Raw genomic sequence first — 24,682 nt, forward strand, 5'->3', positions numbered from 1 at the left:
AAAGAAAGTGAATTCATGGTGTCGGAAGATCCAGAGATTTGGGTAGGAATATGGGTGAATATAGAAGAGGAAGGAGATTAAAGGCTTGGATTTGAGTGATAGGTTTAAAAGGAAATCAGACACTCCTGGATGTGAACTACTGTGATGAATGCAGAGAATACCTTCTCAACACATGATAGAAAGCTACGAGAAGCCTTTATAAAATATCTATAGTTCAAGATTTTACATCATAGGCTCCCCTGTGCAAGGTTTAAACCTAAAGTAGACTGATCTGTGCTGTGGGAGCCCTTAGCAGGTCAAACAAGACATGGAAAGGAAGAGAGAAATTGATCAGGATTTGAAAATGGCAACTTAGGAAGTGGAGCCTCAGATAATTGCCCTGATGAAGTCCCTGTAAGGGATGAAACGCGTTGGCTGGGTCTGCCAAAAAGTGATGATTGGTATTGATTTAAGGATCTGTATAAAAATTCCAATGTTTGATGATTCATTTTTTTAAAAATGGAAAAAAATGACTTTCTTTATAAGAATTGAAAATAAGAGTGATCACAGCTACAAAAAAACATGAGGGACCTGGAAAACAGAACAAGGATACATTGTTGCCCTCCCATTTTGGAAAAGCTTTGATTTATGGTGGCCTGCCTGATTGGTGGTGTACGGTTTATCATGATTTGTAAAGTTCTGTTTGGTATAGTCGGGTATAGGTGGATGGTCTGCTTGTCAGCAATTAAAATGGGGATGTTATACTTGAGCTTTAACCATTGATTCTTCAGTACATTCAATAAAAAAGAAAAAGAGAAAACAAAGTAGAACAGTGGAAGTTATTAAAGGAGATTTATCTGAAAGTGCAAGACAGAGCGTACTATCAATTAGCAGATATAAGAAAGAAGGCGAGCTGTGTGTGTGCTGTTAAAGAGAGCCGAGGTGAGAGAACACGATGTGAATTTAATTGTTGTTGATTTCTGGTAACCTATGTATCCGGTCAAACATTTGCTGTAGGGAACCACCACATTGCATAGTGAGTCTAAATCCCATCGATTTGCCACCTGCAGAACGACAAAGTTTTTCACCTGCATTTTGATATCACACAGAGGATTGGGCATGTGCAGTGTTGTCTGAATTCGAAATCCTTTGGTAAAAGCAATATTTGACATTTGTGTGCCCACAGTGGCTCGAGAGTACACAGCCCCTGTCGTAGAATAAAGCGCACCACGACGATGACGAAAGATGAGCATCTGTCACAGAGCTGCTTTCAAACAAACCAGGCTGGTGCACAGAAACCTTTTTTACAAAGCATCGCCCTACCATTACATTTGTTTTTTCCTCTTAAAGTGTCACGGTTCTGAAATCAAAATTTGGAATGCAAATAGTGTTTTTTTCATATTATTTTATTACGTGTTCGAGAAGGAATAAAACAAGAGAGACGCGCCATACAGAAGAAAGAATAACATTTTTATTCAACATTGTGGAGAACAGTGGGAGATATGACACTATTTACATTGGTGTTAGATTGCACCTTGTGTAGAAATCAGGCCGGAAATAGAAGACAGGGTTGACAAAAGTAAACCTTATGAGTTCATATCTGAGTTATGTACTTTCTAGCGCATCACAGCCACCCAGAATCCAGCAGACTCAAGTCAGTAAGAACATGTTGGCAGGGACAACAAATCTTGTACAGTATATCACAGTAGATGCCATATCCAATAAACACATCATGTAGGTGGGACAGTACATGAAATAAATTGTCTTTCCTATCTACATAATCAATTAGTGGCGACATTATTTTGAGACGTATACTAAAAGTGTAATCAACAGTTGTAATTACTCTACAAAAAGTGTGTGGCTTAATTTGGACAATACTACTTGTAGACTGTTGTCAAATTCCATGAATTGGGCTTGGAATGAATTAGCTGCTTCTAAAAGGTTTCTAACTAGCCTACATGCTGGTCTTCTCACAGTTTATGTCTGTGATTTCACAGTCTCCTAAACGGCAGGTTGTTGTTTGGAATTCAGACTGATGTTGGTTATAGCCCATATATTTACTATCCTTGCTGGACCCGTGACTCTCCAACCAATTGGGGCCATAAGTACTCAGATCTTCCGCAGTTAATCACAGATATTCCGCTTTAGAACATATGCCCTCAAACATTGGGACTCACCATGCACAGCGTTGACCTTCACTACATTTAGGGCCTCATTTATGAGACTCCTTGAGCCTCCGGAACGTCACTTTTTGTGACGTTCTGTGGCGCAGAAGTCTGCGTGATATTTATCCGGCAGCATTAAGCCACTTTTTTTGGCTTAATTCTGCCTGATAAATATCAGTCCCTTTAACGCAGTGTTCTGCACTAAAGGGGCGTGCAATGGGTGTTGCTGGGGGCGTTCCCAGCAACATCCAAGGCCTTTAGACACTGCCCCAGATTTACCAGAAATTGTAAATCTGAGGCAGCGCCCAAAGCTTACGCCTCCCCAGGCTGCCTTGCAGCATGGTGCAAAGGTGCCTGCGTTGGCGCACGGCAGCCCATTGTGCGGGGGGGGAAAAGGACAGGAATGCGACATATCTTATAGATACGGCGCATTCCTGCCCTTTCCTTTTGCCGTAGGGAAGCGCAAAAGGAAGGCCTGCTGCGCTGCCACACGGCAAAACCTCATAAAGGCGGCCCTGAGTATACAGCAGACATAAAGGCATTACTCCCCTGGTCACCCCATGCGCCTCGAATATTGCACCTTTATCTAGAGTGACTCCAGTCTGTCAGCCCCAAAGCATGCACCAGGCTACCCCATGACAACACTGCATCGGGGTGACTCCTCAACCCTATGAGCTGCAATCACACATTCTCGGAGTGTAACTGTCTCCATATTCTTGATTCATTTCAGGCCATTCATCCTTTTCCTTGCATATGCGCGCTCCTCTTCTGCCTTTGTTGTCATTTTTTATCAACCTCTTTTCCTAGCTTGCTTTGTAGCTGTAGTTCTCCATCTTTAATGATTCTCAGTTAAAGTGACTATATAAATCCACATTTCATATATTATATGTGACATCTTTTTCGGTATTGCATAGCGCTTCTTCTTCTCCCCCGCAGCAAATGTATTTTGTAATGAGAGTCCTCAAGAGATGGGATTCAGCGAGCCCGCCCCAGGGCCTGCATGACAACTGGTTAATAAGATTGCCTTCTCCTGGAAGTGCACCCGGACCGGGTAACTCATCCCTTGCTCTGCCTCTGAACATATGTCACCACAGGGATGCAGAATGCACAGCTGCTCCCTTCACTGCGGTAAGTAGCCGACATAAAAACCATGCCCTGTCTCTCCTGTCGCCTCCATCTATTGATTCATTCCACGGCCATATTTAGAGCGACTCACAGAACTCTCCATGAACCTCAAAGAACGCACTCGGTTATGACACAAAAAGCAACGGCCGAGGCACTTTTCAGCCATAAGAGGCGTAAACACAAACTCCCATTTTGTAATTGCCTTTGTATTCTTGTTAATTCTGGGCAGATGCCCCTCGGGCCATCGTTCAGTCCACATTGCCTGCATGTGCGCTGTTCTCTTCTTTACTCCCCATTAGCACACTTGTACATCTGCATCATTTCGAAGGTTACTCTGCAGCTGAATATGATCATTCTCAGCGACAGCTGCAAACCTGCTAATCCGCGTTGCTTCTTCCTAGAAAGAGGGTGAGGTCCAGAAACCGTTGTGCTTAACAAGAAATTGAAATGAATCCCTCATTAATATGGCATTTTCCTCTTCTGAGGTTCTTTTGCAACCGCCGTCTTCCTCCTTGTGGGTATTGTGATTTTACTGTGAATAATGGCACGTGGTTTGCATGCTTCAGCTATGATAGCTTATTTATGGTTAATAAATTACTCTATGAGGACCTTGTGAGTTAAGTTCCTCTTCCAATCATGTGATGTCTTGGTCAGTCTCACTGATGGAGCCTAAATAGGCCAAATCCAGTCTGGTTTGCTCGTGTGCCCTTCTAGAAGGAGGCTCGCCTGGCAGTTCAGAATGGATCGGACCCATTAGCAGCAGGGTCAGTACTGTTTTGCATTAGGGAGGCCTCTGGAGTGGCACACTAGTCATGGGTTGGAATGCTACTCCAAGCAATTGCCAGTGGTTAGACTATTTGCAAGCATTCCTCCCATCACCTGTTGTGTGCTCAATCTTCACCTAACCAGGTCCCGGGGAAATATGATTAGGGTGTGTCTATTTAAACACCTCAAAATTATGAGCTTTCTTTTCATGAGATATTTCCCGAAGATTGATTCTGTGAATCCATTGCTTGGAGCCTCAGGAACAGGACAGTCTGGTCATTATAAATGTCTGCCATAGGTATTTCCACGTCATACCATGTACTGCACTACAAGAACTCAGATCAGTGAGCTTTGTTGCAATATGCAGTCCGTAATTTCACCTTTACTACTCAGGAGATAAGCCTTCCTATTCCACTGGAAGCTGGTGTTAGTTCAGATTATTCAGCAGTGCCATTCACCATGCACTATCAACTCTCCTTAACATTAGAGGAAGACTGACACAGAGGGGTCGATTCCGATCCGGGTCGGAAAGCACTCCGACCGAGTCGGATCCGGAGTGTTTTCCGACCGAGCCAGACCCATACAGTCCGACCGAGCGAGTACGATGCGCACGTATGCTGTCGGACTCGGTTCGGTCGGACTCCCATAGAAGTCAATGGGAGCCAGTTGTACGACGCGTACATGCGCTCCCATTGACTGAATGGGTACGTCTCGAACAAGTGCGCCCCCTACAGTGGGTACGCGTCGGTGCCATCTGCGCCGTACATGCCTGTGTGGGGGAGTCCCATGTGTCCCTGCCTGTGTGCGAGTCATACGGCTGCGAGTGTCGGGGGTCCGACGCAGACCCCCAAAGTCTGACTCCGGGAGTGCATCGTACTGGCTTGGTCGTGAATCGCATCCATTTCACGCCACGGTTAGCTTACGACCGAGACGTACGGAGCGGTTCAGACCTGGAAACGAATCGGTCAGTGAATTTCATGTAGCTCGCATTGTACTGGCTCGCTCGTACAGCTGTACGAGTCAGGCGGAAAACACACGGACGGCTCGTAGTTTTTCCGGCCAGATCGCGTTCGTGCCCTTCCGACCCGGATCAGAATCGACCCCTTAAATTCTAGTAAATGAATTATCAAATGTTAACAGAGGACTTTCCTCCCTCATTTTGGACTGGAGAGGAGCTGGCGTAGAAAGTGGCATTTGCGATGTCTCGAACTTTGTATCACTTCTACTGAGAAGAGGCTACATAAACATTGACTGTGTCTTCCTTCTTATTTCAATGGTTCAAGAGGAAGCACACGAAACGCATCAATGAAGACCAAATTGCGTCTGATTGTCAGACGTCTTCAAAGAACTGTCGCTATTGAAACCTCAGCCTAGAGAGAGGCTCCTGAAAGGCACTGCCTGCTAAAGCCAGATGTTGCTACCTTAGAGAAAAGTGGATCAGGGTATCTCAGTACAAGGTAGATATTGGATGGATGGCAGATATGGTGGTGTTGTGCTGATTCACAATCTGTAGTGAGAAGACTCTAGAGGAAGCGTTTGAGCACGATCCCTCCTAACATGGCCACCTTTACAACACTAGGGTTTATGACAAATCCAATCCTATTTCAACCATGATCACTCTGAAGAATTAAACATCCAGAGTCTCTTCACTATAGCCTCGCCAAACTGTGAATTACCCCAATGTTGGGCTAGAGTACGTATCTTCCCAGACATCTCTGATTCTTCTGCCTCTGCAAACAGGTCCACCCGCAGTTTTCACAGTCTAACCAATCTCTCTTCACTAATATATGTATTGTGCAGAGTCTGGGACAGCGTGACCACACCTGGTCCCTGATTATGACTGTCCTGGTGTTATGAGTAATACCGCACCCAGTTTACACTACTAAGGGTATCATTATATCCGAGTCTTATCATAGTTAAAGCACACGTTGATCACCTATTGCCAAGTATGCAATGGAAAGTTACATGTGGGAGTGAGTGCTTCTACATCAATTCCTTCACAAACCCATAATTCTCATTTCACTGAGGACAACGTCCACCATGTATGGTCTGGAAGATTTGTCTTTTACAAATAAAGCAGGATTGTCCTACCTGAATAAATGGTTTGTAGTAACACTGCCCCACATGGAAGCCCATTTGGGCAATTTTTATCTAACACAGGATTATGAGTCCTTAGTGGGAGAGTCGGTGTTTCAGGTGATCATGAAGTCCATGCTTTTTTCTCCTTAAGCCCATCAACAGGTGACCAGTTCCTTCCTCATTGCTCGCCTTTATACCCTTTTGTGGTACAGACGTCCGTCCCATACTTAATCTATTATGTGGTTTGTGGACTTTTAGTTGAATGAATTCTACAATTTGTTGCCATCATGAGTGCCTAGCTGTGGGAACCATTCATTTCCCACCCTAGTGGCATTTACAGTGAACAAAAGCAACACCAATTGAATAGGCTGTAGGAAAGGAAGGGCTCTGAAATGCATACAATAATCACAAATTAGCTGAAATTGGAAAAACTGGTGCCTCAATGGTTCAGGTTTCCCACTGGGTCATAAAGATGGAGACAACATACTATTTGATTGTCATGTCTGTATTTAGAAGAATTATGGCTGAGAAGCTTTGCAGAAGAACCATCACGTTTCGCATATAGCCAAACCACTAAATGTGGTGTTTCAAAAGGCTGATTTAGCATTAACCAGCAGTCAATGACTGTTTAATCCTACCTGTGTTTTGCAAGCTCTGGTTGGAAAGTTCACCCTATAGTTTACCAGGAGAGGCAACAAAAAAGTTCTCTAGTTCTCTCAAAGCTATGCAAGTGAATTCCTGACTTACATCATGTTAGAGGAGTATCTATTACGTCACAGCACACATTCCTGAGATCCAATTGGGCTGGTGACATGATTGCTTTTAACCCATAATCCAACAGTATATCGGGGAAAGGACGCCCAGGGCAGTATACATTTTCATATTTATAGTTTTTCCTAAACTAGGTAAAAGTGTTGATCTCATCAAGGAGGTCTGTGATTGCTTCGTTTGGAGGCTTTACATCAAAGCCAATCACTAAGCCATGCCTTCATTTAACATTGCTAATGTGAGCCACAACGTAGGGGGGTTTGACTACACACTGGTCACTAGGAACAGAAACGACTTTCTACCATTTTATTGTAAGTTTGGAAGTGACTGGAGAGCTGGAAGTCATAGTTCCAGTAAGTTCTAGGAAGCTGCATCTAGAAGCTTTAATGCCACATCCCTTCTAGAAGTAAGGACATGGATTTTGTGCAGCAAATTAACCATAAAGGCACAAAGATGCCAGACACAATAATTAACAATGATAGGTTTGAAATAAGTGTTCCTTCTTTAAATCTTTTTGTGCTGAGTGACCCACAAAGGCGTTGCAAATCATTGAAAAAACCCAACCACAAAAGGCAATTGATTCTTTGGAGATTTTAGGTTCTGCTTGAGCCTCTAACAGCCTTGCCCTTCGTTTTCTTTACTTAATGACTTCTTTACTGTGACCACTTGATGAATCCAACTAAGACCATGGAATTAACTCCAGGCAGCCTATGACATTGTTCAACTTTACTCGACTGAGCTCCAGAAAAAATGTATGTGCAAATATATTGTGTCTGACGTCCAGCGCAACACTGTCTGTTCTTCTATTGGGGAATCTAGCACATATGTAGATGCCTCTAAAAAAAACTTTCGGGGTTTACTTTAATTAAGCTTTGTAGGGTTCTTAAGAATAAACCACACAAGAAGATATGCTTACTTTATATCCAAATTGTTCATTCTGTCAGCATTGATATTTTTATGGAAGCTAATTAACCCCTTCAGTGCCCATGACGAGCTGGACTCGTCATGGGCCGCGGTGGCGCTGTGCCCATGACGAGTCCAGCTCGTCATAGACCCCGCCCGCTAATGCAACGGCCGGCACTGGGCGGGGAAAGGGGCGGGCACTGAAGGGGTTAATACACCTTTTTTTGTTTTTATTTCTGGATTTGTTTAGAAAACAAGTTTTGTATATTTACCATGTACTTTGTATGTTCTTTCTATTTCACTGTATCGTAGATTACTTGCATTATTAAGTTTTCGGCTTGGGCGAGCAAGTTAAAGTCTAGGGTTTCCCAGAGAGGCTTTGGTTCATGTCCTTGTTTCAATGGGGGACTTTGGATGATGTCATAAGGGTCCCAAAGAGAAATAAATAACCCTATGTGCAAAGATATTTCTGGCACTATGTGTATCTTAGTTTAAACTTACTCCCGCTTTTCCAGGGTTAACTCTTGCCTAATTTTGGAAGTGATCTTTGCGAATTAGGCCACGGATTTAACAGGATTCTAAAGTGCAGTAGTGTTGGTGCCAATATCTTGTTGCCCCCTTGATTTACGTTGGTTCCAAGACTGCTTAAGACGGGTAGAGAATGGACATCATACGCTGACCAGTGACTTGGGCTCCAGACAAACCATTAAACGAGTCTTTATTTCTTTGGACTCCCTTGTTACCAGGCCTTTTCCACTTGCAAGTTTGCCTCCATCAAGATCTAGGCACCGATAAAGGAAACCATAACAACACTAAGAAATGATCTGGACATTTTTTATACCATAATTTACGTTAATGGGCCTATACTCTTATTTTCACCATGGTCTTTTTGTGTTGTATGTAGAGTTAATGCATTTTTACTATTATATATCTACCTTTCTCTGGTTCACACATTCTATATTTCTTGAACAGTGTGCACTGTGCTTCTTTATTCCTGCTAAACATTCCGAGCTAATATAACGTATCTGTCTGGTGGTCCTCCTCAGGAAGTTGGACTCTGTGGCTACCCCTCAGGCATGGACCGGTCTCCTCGTTGGCCGGCATTGATATGTTGGTTTGAACTTAATATATTAATACGTCAATTCTACTCTCCTGTTCTCCGGGGGGGTTTGTCAGAGGCTCCTCCAGTGAGTAATATCCAGCACCCATTACTTGACCCATTCAATTATAGTCGGTCCATATTACCCGGGAGGGAGTGGCCACGCCTAGAATCAGGCCAAATAAACCCGCATTTGCAATATATTGACTTGTGCAGCTGAACTTCGGAGCTGGTATTTGCAAACCATCCTACTCATCCATTGATTCCTGTAGGCACGTGAAACATGGACATACTCACAAAAAATACTTTCCAACTTGTATCTAGATTATCACAATACAATGGCGAATTTTGTTTAAAAACTAGGCACAAGGAGAACTGACTGAGACATTTTAATGTACAGACACGCATCCTTCGTTCAGGTAAACAGGGCTCCATTTGACAATATACAACCCCATATGATGAAATTACAAATTAAGCATCACAATATACCATGTGAAATCTGCACTACTTTATAAACGTCATAACATTGTGTTTAATAACTTTATTTGGTATGGAAGAAAAGACAAGGCTAAGAAACATTCAGCTAGTCTAATGAATCAAACATTTTAAAAATTATCTCAGTACAAATAGTTTATTTAGTGCATGTTTGTGGATACAACAAATAATAAACAACTGCTTTGTTCAAGACAGATAAGGCTGCTTGACCATAATTTGTAAATTTTGGAGCACATATTCCAACATTTTTTAATGCACAAAACCTTACACATCATGCAGTTCTATTCCAATAGTCCACCTTTCTCCCATGCAACAGATATGATGATTTAAATGGAAAGTAACTAAATGTAAACTATGATTCTGGAGCACGTATGCAGCTTGGTGTGGGGTACCTGTCCAAATGCATCCTTGAATACCATATCCCACATTCCCAATACAGTGAAATACGATTTTCTTTTTTTACAAACAAGACATTTCTTATAAAAAAACGTAAGTCACCTTAATGCCACAGTTTCTTTGTTTAAAAAAGAAGCCACAACAATCGTTTGACGTGACACACAAAAATGGCATTAGGAGAACACTACACCACGTTGGAGGATCATTCCTTTCTTGAGGGTGTTACACCTCCCGTGGTCGGAAGCTGACACAACTCCGTTCCTACAGATTGAGGTTAGCACAAGAACTTTACCAGAGTACTACAAATCTATAAAAAGGTATATTTCATAGTGTTTAAAACCACAAGCACACTGTTTACTCGGAACTGAGACAACTCAGATCCAGCCCTGATTTTGGTTTTTAAAGACACAAGTTTAAGGACCCACTGAAGTTCAGAAAACTGCCTCTGCAGAAAATCAAAAAGTGGTATTGCTCCAAATTAAATAATACATTGTTACTCAGACTTAGATATAAAACCTTGAGCCAGAAAAGCAATATATCTGTTGGTATTCTTGCTTCTTTGCACTTACAAAACAAGCAATCATTAAACTTTCCCTTGACACGCAAGTGGTCTCCGCTTCTTGGTTGGACAGCAACTTCCTTGACCCGTGAGCGCCATGCGATGCTTTACTTTGTTTTTCACTACGCACTGGTGACAAGAGCAAGCAGGACCTTTTTCTGCAGGTATTTATTTTTCCGCAGTTGTATTTTTCTGGCTAGCCAAGTGTCTTCTGAGATGAGCAAGCGTATTCTAAAATAAAAGGATATATCCATTGGCAACCAAAAGTTATAATGGCCGATACAAGAAAGACCTACGCAAGTCCTGTGCCTTGTCCTGAATAACGTAACGTTTGGATGAGAGACTGCCTGCAAGAATTCAACAGCATCCAGAGGTAAAGTTCCATGTCGAGCAGCAGATGTGCCGTCAACCTGGCTACGTGGATTCGTGATGACTCATGGATTTCCCGCCATTTAACACTCCAGAGTGACTTCTGCTTTTTGTTGGTGTCCCACTGCCGGATCTTGAAAATTCTGTGAGATCATGAAGAGATGGCTCTTTGTACATGGCCACTGAAATCGAAAAACAATTCAGAGATGAGAAGAAAATCAATGGAAAATGTTTTTGCGTTTACAAAAGCAACGACATTGTATTCTCCCCCAGTTGAACTTTTTATTTTTCATACATTGGATGAGCATACCCAAACTCTGTGTTAGATGTATACTGCAAAACAAAAATGCTTCAAATAATCTCAGCCTCTGGCAATTAGTCAGCTCCCAATCCAGCTCTTCATGTGTTTGCTCACTGTGCCACTCCAAACATGGACCAACTCTCCATAAATCAGACATGGCCCAGCTCCAGTCGGAACAGTGCATCCCGGACTGCCATGCCACACCCATTCTGAACAGGAACAACAAGCAACCTCAGAACACTTTAGTCTTGATTTGTGAGGTTGCACTGCGTCAATAGTGGCATTGATGAGAAAAAACACAAAGGGGCTTATTTACAAGCCCCTTGTGCCACTTTTGCGTCATTTTTAACACAGGAAAAGTGACGTACGGGTGGCGCAAGGGGTTTGTAAATCTGCCCCAAAGTGCTGGATGTGCCTCTGAGGAATTGGGGGAGGCTGAGACTAATTCGAGCATTCCACTCTGCTCTTTTTTGATTTTCACAGATGTATGTTGTAAGTCCTAGAGAAGTATTACCTCCATAATGTGCATGTGGGTGCAGATTGAGTGCCTTTATGAGATATGGGAATTCTGAGTAGACTTGCAATATACTTTTCATGCACTGTGAGGAGTATTTCATTATTATACATATGTATTACAATCCACCATATTTTTTACAGTACTGGTTCGTTTTAATTTTTTTATTATTATTTTTTTTTATCTTGCATTTACCGTCCTATCCAACCCTGTCATGTTTCTCTGTATCCTCTCTTTAATCATCTCCTAAGTACGTTTTTTGCATTTTTCTACAGCTTTTTCTCTTTTGATACTGTGTCTCTTGTTTTTTTCTTCCTCTAATCCTCTTGTTCTCTGAGTCTGCCTTTACTCTTCTCTCAGCGCTTGTCCCCATCTCTGGTTTTGCCTTTGAGCAGGGCTTGCTCTCTTAGTCAGTCTAGAGTCTCCCGCTGGATTCTTTTGGCGATGTATCACCTGTGATGCGCTCATGCTCTGCTGCTGCACATGAATCTTCAAGTCTTACCTCCCACTGGTCACTGTATGTCACTGAAGGATGGGTAACTAAATGCTATGCATGTGCACAGGAAGAAAGGAGTTCGTTCATGCTTTCTGGAAGACACAAAGACCACTAACATGATAGTAGGCCATCTTAATGCAAACTCAGAGATGTAAGCAGCGTTTTATATGCCTAAGGATAACGTTTTTTCTCTTACTCAGGAACTTAGCGGTTCTGCATTTGAGCGGATTAGAAGCTTTCTGAATTTGCTGAAGTGGCAGAGAGGGATCGTAAATTTCATATTCATGCCCGAGCTCAGGCATGTGAGAAGAGGGAATGCTCTGGCAAGTCTCTAAATGATATGATAAAGTGTCCCAAGGCAGCACACAATATCCTTGAAGCAGAGGACACGTATGGCTCATCTATCGAAATGCTGCTGGAATCCTGAGTTTCAAAGAAACAGAACATTGGCCCCGCACCATCTGGCCTGCATTGTAACACCCTTCTTAATTTATCGCATGGAAATTTGGACACTCTTGAGTGTTGGCCAACTCCAACTCTTTGAACAGCTAAATTAGTTCATAAACGTCCTGTGTATTTTTTCCAAAGGTTCCTATATAATCGTAAAATACAAGTTTAAATCAATGTAAGGTTTCGCAGTTGCTAAACACAACACAATTTGCAGAATCAGTCAAGGTACGGAATTGACATATTACACTTTTTTTAAATCTATTTTTTTTTAATTGTTTTCGAATATCAGGCGTAAGTTACATCACGCAGAGTTTCCAGCATTAATTGACGTTTTTCATGTGGTGTATCCAAAGAATGTCTAGTATATTTAGTGCCCAAAGTATTTTAGCAGAAAGTCTTTGGCAGATGTAAGATAGTTACTGTGCAGTTATTTCTAAAGCAAGTTTATAATCTTCAATGTAATTACGAACCGGCCAAGACATGTTTCACCCTCTATGTGACTTTCAAGCCTGAGTCTTTTTCAAGGCTGAAGCATTGGAAAGAATGGTTATGACGCAAAAGTCTTTTTGTTGTGAAATACTATTTTACTATCCCACTTAGTGTAAAAACACTGCAATCCACTGATGCACAAAACGGTCGTGCTCTTCAGATGGAACTAATCATAAGGGATAGTGAGACTATAGGATCGGTGTGATATTTAACCCTGCAAAGTTCCATGTGTATTCAAATTTACAGACTCCATAGTATTGTCTATCCCAATTTATTGTGCACTGGCATGCTCCAGGTTGTGATGGACAATAGGTGTTTTCAGGACTGCCATTAAGACATCACCTGCCGCTGCCTGTAACACATGAAGCGAAGGCTATTTCTCCGATGACCAACCGTGCCCTACTTCACCGGGGTGATCATTATGGTAAGGGCTCCTTCAGTACCATAGCATATTGTCAACCCTTTAAATGTTTTTTGTACCATCGAATGCAAGAATTATGTAGGAGGGTTACCCTTCATTTCACTGTGGAGCCTGTCCATTTGCAAACTCTGAAGAAGCCTTTAATGGCTGCCTCTACCAAGCACCAATCTCATGTTTATATCTTTCACCTCAAGAGAAGACATCTGTGGCCACTCAGGCCACACAACAAGCATGGGCTTGGGAGTTGGGCTTGGAGTTGTCCAAAGAGGTGTGGAGGTTCTTATGTGTCTAGACTGGCATGATATCTTCTAGCAGTAGACTTCAAATGATTTATTCTAAATTTCTAGGGATAGCCCTTTACACCCCTTTGGCTCTGTGAAGGGTTGGCCTAAGGGAGAACTCCAATTGAGACAGATGTGGTGCAGAAGAGGTGGGTTTTCTTCATTTGGCCTGGCTGTGCCACGCAGTTCATGTATACTGGTCTTAACTGTCAACTATATGTGATTGTGAGGTCCACATGGACCCGAAAATTGCTCTATTGGGCTGGGTTGGATGGATCTTCATGAGGCAAATAAAAAAATCCTTGCCATGGTGCGCCTGCTAGCAAAAAGGCAGTTGGCCTGTTGCTCGGGCAGAGGGAAACCTCCGACCTATAAGCAATTACTTGACTTCCTCCTTTACTGTAATGAACAACTTGAGCTGAATGCAGACCTAATGCCACCCACATCCAGGCCTAGAGACATTTGGAGTACGCTGAAAGCTTATCTACTTACCTCGAGCTCATAACACCATAATCACTGAATGACTGGGTGAGGGTTGGTTCCCTGGGCTAGTTTCTATGACTGTCACATTTTGTAGTTGCCCTAATGGCGATGTTGTCTCCCTGTTGGCACAGAATGGAACCTTGTTACTGCCTATCATATTAATGTACTATGAGATGATACGCCGGTGTGTCCTATTTTCTCCCCCCTGACAATATTTATCAGAATGTGATTGTGATTTTCTTATTGGTAGCTGTTGATGTACTGTCTAATTCGAAATGATAAGTGTTAGACTTGGACCTTTTGCAGGGGCACCCTCAAGTTTTTGCCTTCACTCTCCTCTTTTCTGTCCGAGTTGTATTGGCTTTTAGAACTCTGCACACATTACCGCTGCTAAACAGTGCTAAAGTGCTTGTGATCTCTTTTAACTTTGGTAGAATTGGCTTAAACCCTATTGGTATATTTAATTTACTTGTAAGTACCTAGTAAAGTGGCACTACATGTACCAAGGGCCTGTAAAATAAATGCAACTAGTGGCCCTGCAGCACTCATTGTGCCACTTAGTAGCCTTCTTAAACATGTCTCAGACTGACATTTCAACCTGGCAAATCATACCTGTAGACAGGCCTAAACCTTCCCTTTCAATATGTATGTCACCCCTAACGTAGGCCACAAACAGCCAATAGGACAGGCTGCAGTGTATTTCAAAAGTTGGACATGTACTTTTAAGTTGTATATGTCCTGGTAGTGAAAAAATCTACTTCAAGGCCTACCACCCCCAAAGGATAACATTGGGTTACCTTATTACATTTAATAAGTGATACCTTTGAATACAGAGCAAGTAGGAATGTCGAGTATGGTGTCTAAAGAATTGTAATTCATAACCCTTGTTAATGGTAAAGTCAAATTTTATGTAATTGACATTGAGACAAAGAGGAATAGGTGCTGGCAGGATGGGCGATACCTGAATTGATGGGGAGGCTCTCACCAACCACACCTGCACATCGCAAAGGCTCTGTCTGAGCACACTCACAAAGGGATTTGACCCTAGTATTTTGTGACCCCAGCCAAGCTGGGGCAAGGGCAGGGAGGCAGGAAATTCTAAGCACCTCTGGGAGTGGGAATCTTCAGAAACTTCTCTTACTTCAAAGTGGGAAACAGGTATTAATAAGGGACCCTCAGGCCCACTCTAGATCTGTGAAGCCTCAGAAGGACTGCATTGCTGCTCTGCATAAAGGACTACTACTCTGCTGCCATGCCATGGACTGGACCTGCATCTTGAACCCAGGGCCACTAGAGGGAATCCAAGGGGTAATTGTCTGTCCTTCCTAATCAGAGCCTGGGGGACAGATAAAGCATCAACCACCTTGAACCCAGAACCTGCACTATGTCTGCTGTGATTCCTACCTCCAAGTGGTGCCACACCAATCCTGGACTCTAGAAAGTAGGCCTGAAGGTGCTCTGCCAGTCCTGCTGTAGGCCTGTGTACAGAACCGATGCAGCTCGACAGATCTCCTTACAGTCACACTGAAACCAGCGCAGCGTGAGCCATCTCAGACACTGGCCTTCACAATGCAGGGGGCAGTTCCCTCAGACCCACCACTGAACAATATATCCTTGACGCAGGTCTTCTCATTGCAAGCCCCTTGTCAACAGCAATCTCGATGACAATACAGGACTTCACATCGCAGCCTGCATCTTCTTTGGAACTACCAGTGCCCGACGCATCTTCAACGCAGGACTTCACATCGCAGGCCCCCGGTTGACTGCATTCTTGATGACAACTCACGATTCCGCATAGCAACCTCAAAACCACTGCTGCGTGATACATCATCTATACTGGAACTTGCAACGCTTCCCAAAACAGGATTTAAAGTACTTTGTTCAGAAGGCCTAACCTGGTCCCTGTATCCGACCGGCGCTCCATCACAGTCGGCCTTAACTTGTGACTTTGTCCCGGTCGGGTGCAACCAAATAATAACAGTTGGCACTTTGGGCTTTTAGCCACTATTTTCACTAAAATCTTCAAAATTGCATATCTCTGGTTCTACTGATTGGAATTTTATTATTTTTGTTTCAAATATTTATTACGTTTTACTCTATGTTTTGAAATTGGGTGGGATTTATCTTCGGTTGTGTTTTCACTTTATTAGTACTTGAAGAGCTTCATACATACTTCACAGATTGACTCTAATTTAAGCCTGACTGCGTTGTGCCAAGCTACCATATGGTTGAGCACTGGTTAATTTGAGGCTTGCTTGTTTTTCACCTTGACAGATATGGTGGCTGTTGCCCATGTAAGATCCCACCGACTTCATCCAGTAACCCAAATTCCAACAATAAGTATTTTTTTTAAGTTCTACAGCTTTAGTGGTAACAGTGTACAAAAGGACAAGATCTGGGGTCCAGTTGGAAGTGCCTGCAATAGGCTGACTTCAGGTTTGGATGGATCTGAAGAGGCAGTATTTGGCTGTAGGGCTCTTGAAAGGATCATGGAACACCATACTATGGGCTATGATATGTCAAGTAGAATTCTCGGTGCCACTGTGTTTTAGCTTTCATAGTTTATGACGAAATACTGGAATTGGCTGGTGGAACATTAGTGTTGGAGAGACAGACCTATGATGGATGTAGGCGCACCTGACAGAGGCAAAGACTACAGTGAGGATCACATGATTCAAGATGAAAATCAATGTAATTTATCAGGCAATATCTTTTATTAAACATATTTTAACTAATAGTTTCCCCAGTCTCGAATAAGATGAATGTGGTGGATGAAACAAAGCTCATTCTGGTGCTCTAGAATTCTAAAACTTCAATAGTTCACGATGTTGACTTTAAAAATTAGGTTAATCATGGTAGACTTAGTTTTAGGCGGTTCAGTATTTGAAGTTATAGAGTACATCAGCGATTTTGTTTATAATAAGAATAAAAAGTCCCCAAAATCTAGTGATAGATTTTCACAACAAGAATATTTCCAATTAAGAAAATAATAAAGGTATTTTAAAGTCTTCATCCAAGACTAAGTAAATATTAGGTGTAGGACAGTTATGAACTTCATTGTCAACTGATGCTATCATCCATGAACGCATAGATCAGATAAGTGTTTTTCCTACATTTAACTGATAGGAAAAGCATATCCTCCCCTGGATAGCTTAACATATCTAGTTTCATTGTTTGAAAACGAGTTTCCTCCGAGAGAGGTGGTAAATGTATGCATGAAACCCCTGGAATTAGGAATATTATTTGGGTTTGCATTTAATGGGGTTTACCTTCTAATTGCATTGTACTGGCACTGTGTTCCCACACAGTAACATTATTTTCAAGTGTTAATTTAAAACCCCACCAGTATTGTGCAACTTGTAGTCAGACTCTAAGTGTTCTTTGGGTCTATTTTGATAATTGTCATCAGTATAACTAAGGATGAAAGGGTATTGCAAATTCGCTTTTATAATCATAGAAACAGTTTTCTCCATAAAACCTCATTACAGTTGGTATTTGTTGAATGCCTTCTCTACGCTGTAACTGAAGTGATACAATGAAAGCAGAGGAAAGCAAACACACCAAACCTGTAAAATGTGATCACATTTGTTCATGCAGAGCAGAACAAGTAGTATTCATTTTCCTTAATCCAGGATTGTTGTGATTGAACATTTAAGAATAGTAGTAAGCTGTTGCTCAGGTCTTCTGCTAGGGATAACAGGATGTTGTTTACAAAAAGAGAATTTACTGATGAGAGATCGTAGAACTAATGCTTGCAGTGTAAACTGCTACTAGAAGTGCATGGACTTAAGGACCAATCTGGCATTAAATGAGTTGGTTCAATGCACCTGGGCAACCAAGCAACATTTATAGAAGTCACTCTCGTTTGTGACATCTGGTTTATTCAGTAGAACACAGTATTAACAGACATATTCTAGGAGCGCCATTGTATTGTGATAGTCAGGATCTAACAAGGCTATTTGTTATCGCTATTGATGGAGACGTTTCTAAAACTCATGTGGGTGTACACATATTAAAAGAGAAAACAGTTGAAACTGTGATTAACTACGTGAGGTGCAGGCTAATCAATACTTAGCAAGCTGTACCTTTAAAACTTGGTTTAAGCAGTTATTTCGTTCAATTGGAAGTTGAAAGTGATGGGTTACTGACCACAATTCTCAGTTGCCCATCAGCAAACCTCAATAGAACATTGCAACATTAGTGGGCAGCAGATTACAGTGTTCCTCGTTGCAGAGCCAACACACTATCTGCCTTCTGGTACATCCTTCTGGTAGTCCAATTAATAGAGACTACTCTGACATCATTTCCCTGCCTCCCCTCCTCTCAATGTCCAGCAAAGAAAAATATAATCTTACAGATGTCACCCATGCACAAGGAAAACATCGCATGAGGGACATGTATATGGTTCCTGTGGATTTACCTCAGAAATCACATACGTGCAGACAGTTCCACCAATCCACCATAACACAATGGATAAGATACATGCACATTTTAGCTTTTCATGTCCAGGTCTGCTACGCATTTTATGGTGGACAAAATCTGTGAAACCAATTGATGGTTACCCCACCCTAAATAGGGTAATCCTGCCCTAAATAGGGTGGGGGTGAGAGTCACTATAACATGGTGGCTCCAGGCAGATCACCGGCCAGGCCCTGGGTTTCCAATGGCACTGTCTTCTGAGCCTTCACCTCTATAGTTTCGAAAACTCTAAAAGAGATGGGGTCTCCTTACTGTGTGGGGAGGTGATGCGTCGGTTTCTTACTGCTCTCTTGTATGATGCGACAAGATGGCGCCTCGATGCGATACTTGTCTCCGGTGCGATGTGACAAAATGGCATCTTGGTTACCATGCTACAACGTAGATGCGATGCGTGCATGCCCGATCGCCGTGCGGCGACTCGGTGATCTTCTGAGCCGCGACAGGCCCTGCAACATGCTTCTCCGGTGATGCGACGGTGTCCTCTGTGGTGGTGGCATGCTTCTCCGGTGATGCGACGCATTTCGACGATGCGATGGGGACAGCGGCGGCACGATTCCTTGACGATGCAACGTCAACTGCAGCGGCGATGACACGCTTCTCATCGTTGTGTCACGCTTCCAGCACCCAGCGACACAGAGTCTCTCAGAAGGCCCCGCACAACAGCAGGCACTTCAATTCCCAGCAAGGGAATTCAGGGGGGAACTGGTTGGTGAAGTCTTGTATCCCTGACACTTCAGGCAGGAGGCAAATCAAGTTCAAGCCATCAGACTCAGTCCTCTTCTCCTTTCTTTGGCAATGAAATAACCATTGCAGGCCAACCCCCCAAACACTTAGCACAGGGGTAGTCTACTCCTTAAGCTTCCTGGTTCTTCTCCTCAGCAAAGGTTTGTCTCGATTCCCAGAAGTGATCTAAAGTTCTGCGGTCTGGGTCCCCCCTTTTATACACCAAAATCCTTTGTCTCTAAAGGCAGAGAGTGTCTGTACCTAGTCCAAACCAGTTCGGCGCAGTCCTGGCGCACTTTGTTTACAGGACTCCTTCTTTCCTTTGACAGTGTGGGCCAGGGTCATCAGACGCACCACAGGAGGTGGAGCCAGCATTGTGGAAGGCAGGCACAGCCCCATTCAGGCCCAAGTGCTACTCCTCCCACCACTCCTCATGCAGATCGGTCTATTCAGCCTTGTGCTGACTCACCCTGTCTCTTGGAATCCCCCAGCCCCTGTCACTCAGAAACCAGACATGGAATACACAACCTAGCAGAGGCAGGCTTGGATAGTTAGGCAAGAAAATACCTACTTTCTAAAAGTGGTATTTTCAAACCCAGAATGTTAAAACCAACTTCACTAAAAGATGTATTTTATCATTCTGAGTTCAGGCATACTAAACTCGAATTTCTACCTAGATCCCTGAATCAGTTAGGATTATAAGATGTTATAATCAACCTGCCTATTCTGGCTATGGGGAACAGGTAGCCTTGCAATAGTGAAAAACGAAAATGGTTGTAAATCACTATCAGGACATGCAACACACATCAGGGCATGTCCTACCTTTTACCTACAATGCACCCTGCCCTTGGGTCTACCTTAGGGGTGTCTGGAATGTGGAAAAGGGAAGGTTTGGGGACTGGCAAGTGGGTGCACTTGCCAAGTCAACATGAGAGTACCAAACTGCACACAGGCTCTGCAATGGCAGGCCTGAGACACACTTTTCAAGCTGCTCCGGTGGGTGGCACAATCAGTGCTGCAAGCCCACCAGCAGCATTTGATTTACAAGCCTTGGGCACACGCAGTGCACTGTACTAGGGTCTGATAAGTAAACCAAATAAGCCAATCATGAAGTCACTAATCCATACATCATTTAAACATAGGGAGCACTTGCACTGTGGCACTGATTATCAGTGGCACAGTGCCCAAAGCATCTAAAACCAGCAAAAACATCAGAGGCAGCAGCAAAAAATGGAAGGGAGACCCACGCCAATGGTGCCAGGTCTAACAGTCGCCCATAATGGATTACACACAATAAGACATTCACAGACACTGTCACAGGCTGGTGCCTATAGTGGGAAACCAGCATCAGAGCATCCCCTGTCACAGCCCATGAGGGCAAGCTTTGGGCCTGAGTTATTTTCCCCTGCAGGGGTCAGGTCAATCTGTAGTATTCTTCTAGTTAATACCGACGTAGTGAGTTTTTTGTTTTTTTTTTGTGAGGGCTAAGCACCTCATTAATGTTTTTGTTTCTTGAAAGTGTACCCTCCCCTCTTATGACTCTATTACAAGTCGGGCAGTGCAGTAGTCTTGTAGGAGATGCCGCCCACCTAATCATACATTTTACCAAGAGTGAGGATGCACCCGGTAAAACAAGATATGTACGGAAATAGCAACAAAATCGGGGAAGATTCATAATTGTGTCCAGCAATGCTGGGTCTTACATGTTTTCCATAATTCTAGTACCAAAACCGCGTGATGTCTTAATTGGGCGTTACATCCGGCTGCAGAATGTCTCTCTCTAACTAGCGAGGCCTGGGTGTTACCCTGATCAGCCCGGGTCTGAGACCTTCCATAGTTCTTTCTTCAGTGGCGGTGATGGATACATGAGCCTCTCTGACAGGCTGCAAGGTAGCTGGGTTGGCTGAGCAGCCATCCACAGACTTGTAGGTCCGAGGCTTGAATCTCAGCAGACAAATAGGTCAGTATCATTGTATCGGGCAATATAATACCGCTTTTTTCAGTGTCCACAAGATATTCAGTTTGGAGTGTGCATTCAAAAAATACCTCTCATTGTTAGTATTTTTCGTTTTTTACTGGCGAAGTCTATCCTCCTTTTCTACCACATCACACTTTCTGCTGGTGACGGGGATAATAGGGGGAGTTTGCGTGGTGTACAGACATATCTATCCAAGCTCTGTTTTTTATGGACAACCACAAAAAACATACATGTTAAATACTCCAACATACATGTATCAGCTCTTTGAAACGTGTCAGGCTATTTTAATGTCCTTTACACCTACTGCATTTATACAATGAGGACGATGCATGTAGTACTGGATTTTAACATGCGCAATTCATACATTTGGTATTTTGTTCCAAGCTGTTGATCTAAACGTCTCCCTAAATCTGGCGATTCGACCTGATTGTGTGCCCGCTTCTTAGTCCATTAGTTGCTTTTGAGTAGTGTTTATTTTGGTATCGATAGAGTGTTCGTTTAACGGAAAAAAATGTTAGCACTGTATGATACATAACTAATAAAGAAAAGATAAAATTACAAACATGTAACAGCCCTGACGACTTCTTCCTGAATTTTTTTTAATGAAATATATTAGTGCAGCGAATATAAAACAGATGCCATTGCAGGGAACTCATGACACAAATGGAACAGTAGAAGTGTTCTAAACTCATTAGCAACCCTACTTATCTTTAGGAATATTATAATCAATAGAATAGGCAAAGAGTAAAATATTCCACCTCAAAAGGCAACTGAGCAATGGGCCTTCCCGTGGGCTATCAAGGAATATTAAATGAGCATTTTTCTAGGTCAGCTATTCTGAGACATGTTTTCACCAGATAGAGAGGCGCTTCGGACTGTGTGGGCCTGTGTGAGTTCTATTTCTTAGACTTCTGCTTTTAGGATCCAAATATTAATTGCACTGGCATCATCTGTAGGGTTACATTACAGAGTCTCCCCTGGATCGAAGACGCGCCATGAGCTGCATTCTATGCTGTCTTATTCTTAATTAGAATCTGCAATATTTGTATCTTGTCGCCTACCAATAATGCACGAATATTCAGAAGGTTAAAGAAAAATATAGGATGATTAAAAGATTAGACAAGTATAAGAAACATACCAATCAATATGCAGTACCTTTCACTGGTAAATTAACCTACACACATTGTTAATTAAATATATGACTATGCAATTTAAACACACACATTTCGTTTTTGGCTAATGGAAGAAACACCAGTCACTAAATGCATACATCTTTCAAAGCGACCTGTCTGTGAATACCGATGGAATAGTCTCGTCTTCGAACTGCTTTACCTTTTAATGGTTTTGGAAGAAAGTGAGCTGCAGGCTTGTTTTTCTTGACATGGTTTCCTTTCATGATCTCGCCTTCCTTGTTCAGACCTAAGTACCACCCTCGGCCGGACTGCTGCCTGTACGTCATTGAAGAGTACGTCACGTAGTAGTTTTCAAATACTGACTCCTTGAACTTGCACTCGGGTGTGAAATGCTCCTGTTAAAAAAATAAACAACCGCATCAGTGTCTATTTATCATCGCGCCCTGTGTGAGCCCTCCGCCGCATCTTCTTAGTTTACAAATGGTCACAAATCTGAGAATCTGACAGACGCTGAATGATTTACAGGCGAGTCATATGGTATTTCCATTTGTTCATGGAGGCTGTCCGTAATAACGTAAAGCATTATTATAAATCAAAGCGCTGTAAGGAACGAGGCCTGAGTGCGGCATAAAAGGCCACTTTCTCTCAGCGTGTGCATGGGCGTAGGCGCGTGAATGCGCACACACTGCTCTCTCTCATCACTGTGGTTCTCCGGATGCGCTCATCTGAATAATGTTAATATTCTGCTGCCATCTACTTAATAAATGTAGAAAAGAGTCTATGGCTATGGATAAAAAGAAAACGTAAGAAATGTATTTTTGTGGGTTTCCTCCTGCACTTGAAGTACCTGCTTGACATTATTGGAATTAACAAAGGTTTTTAGGTATACTCATGGGTAGCTGCAATTGTTGTAAATTCCCCAGGAATATTCCTAAATTCCTTTGTGAATTCCCTTTTTGTACAAGCAAATATAAAGATGTGCACTTCCAAAGAAAAAATGTATTAGCAACTTTAAATGTGTGTTCTTATATTTTTGTTTTCTTTGGGGATATAGTTTTCCTTGGGAAAAAACTACTTGACAACTTTCCATTGCAAGATATGAGTGTGTTCTAGTTCCATTCTCAATGTAGAAATAGATTTACACATGAACGTGGCAGGAGTACATATGCAACTGCAGTCAGGGTAAGGCTGAGCTGAGAACATGTTTTGAACTATAGTCCCTCAAACTCACAAACCCCCCAAACTCAAACGTCAGTAGATGTGTACACTCTCTGCTCAATGGATCGCATTAGTTTCCACATGCTATTACACAGTGAATGCATTTATGAGTTTAAATCATGGCCACAGGAGGTATGGGAATCTGTGGTCACAGTGTTTTTCGCCAAATGTTAGACTTGCTGTCATTGCCACATAATCCATTATCTGTTACAAAATCTGCAGATTTTAACAAAAAGCTATTTCTAGTCGAAATTGACTAATGTTATCAAAATGCGACAAAGTGTGTTGCTGTGGACTAGAAGGTCCTTCGCAAAGGATGACTTTCAGTTATTTATTCAAGTATTCTTATAAAAAAAACTGCTGCTAATGAGGTGAAACCTTGGTGAAACCTTTCCCAAGACAGGTTTACCATGTGTTTAAAAATGACAAAATAATGAAGTAATACTATCACAAAATGAGCCACATTAGGCCAAGTAATTGATCTTTTCTTACTGCATAATTTAGTGACTCCTGCCACATAGTTTGGGTCTGCCCTGCCGTATAATTCGAGTGGCCCTGCTTTAAATTCCTTTTTTTATTATAAAATGAGAATTTTGATTAAAAAATTAGGTGCAAGTTCATTTTACACATGCAGTTGATTTGAAAATGTGAATTGGGCTTATGTTTGGTGCTGATTTTTATCCAAAAACTGCTTACCACATGGCTAAGTAAAATATATAAGAGAGACATTTTTCTTGTCATTTACAATGTTTTGGTTTTCTATTCATGGCATCACTAGTCATGTGAGTTAAATAATGATTGATCCTCCACGGAGGATAATTTTACCCGACATCCTTTATTGAGTTTACTCACTTGTCTGTGGTTATTTCTAAATACAAGTCGCTTTATTTTAATTTACTTGGTCTTGGCCTTGCACACATCAATTATTAATCCATTATGCCAGTCTATGCCTTGCTACATTTATGAGTCCCATGAATGTTCAAAAAGTGTGTCTTCATCCTTGTTCACATTACC

General features: G+C 42.3%; 1 protein-coding gene across 9 annotated transcripts in view; it reads right to left on the reverse strand.

Moving 5' to 3' along the window:
* Window positions 1-1,367: 1,367 nt before the first annotated feature.
* FGF13 (fibroblast growth factor 13) overlaps window positions 1,368-24,682 on the reverse strand; it is a 984,800-nt gene continuing 961,485 nt past the window's right edge. For all 9 annotated transcript variants that reach the window (XM_085607978.1, XM_085607973.1, XM_085607974.1 and 6 more), the window contains 2 exons: window positions 22,650-22,845; window positions 1,368-10,884 (listed from right to left, as the gene is read on the reverse strand). In XM_085607978.1, the coding sequence (XP_085464104.1) occupies window positions 10,748-10,884; window positions 22,650-22,845 (333 nt within the window). In that variant the 3' untranslated portion in view covers window positions 1,368-10,747. The remainder of the gene's footprint in view (window positions 10,885-22,649; window positions 22,846-24,682) is intronic.

This window comes from Triturus cristatus, chromosome 5_2 (genome assembly GCF_964204655.1).
Source record: "Triturus cristatus chromosome 5_2, aTriCri1.1, whole genome shotgun sequence".
In the NCBI taxonomy this organism is placed as follows: domain Eukaryota; kingdom Metazoa; phylum Chordata; class Amphibia; order Caudata; family Salamandridae; genus Triturus; species Triturus cristatus.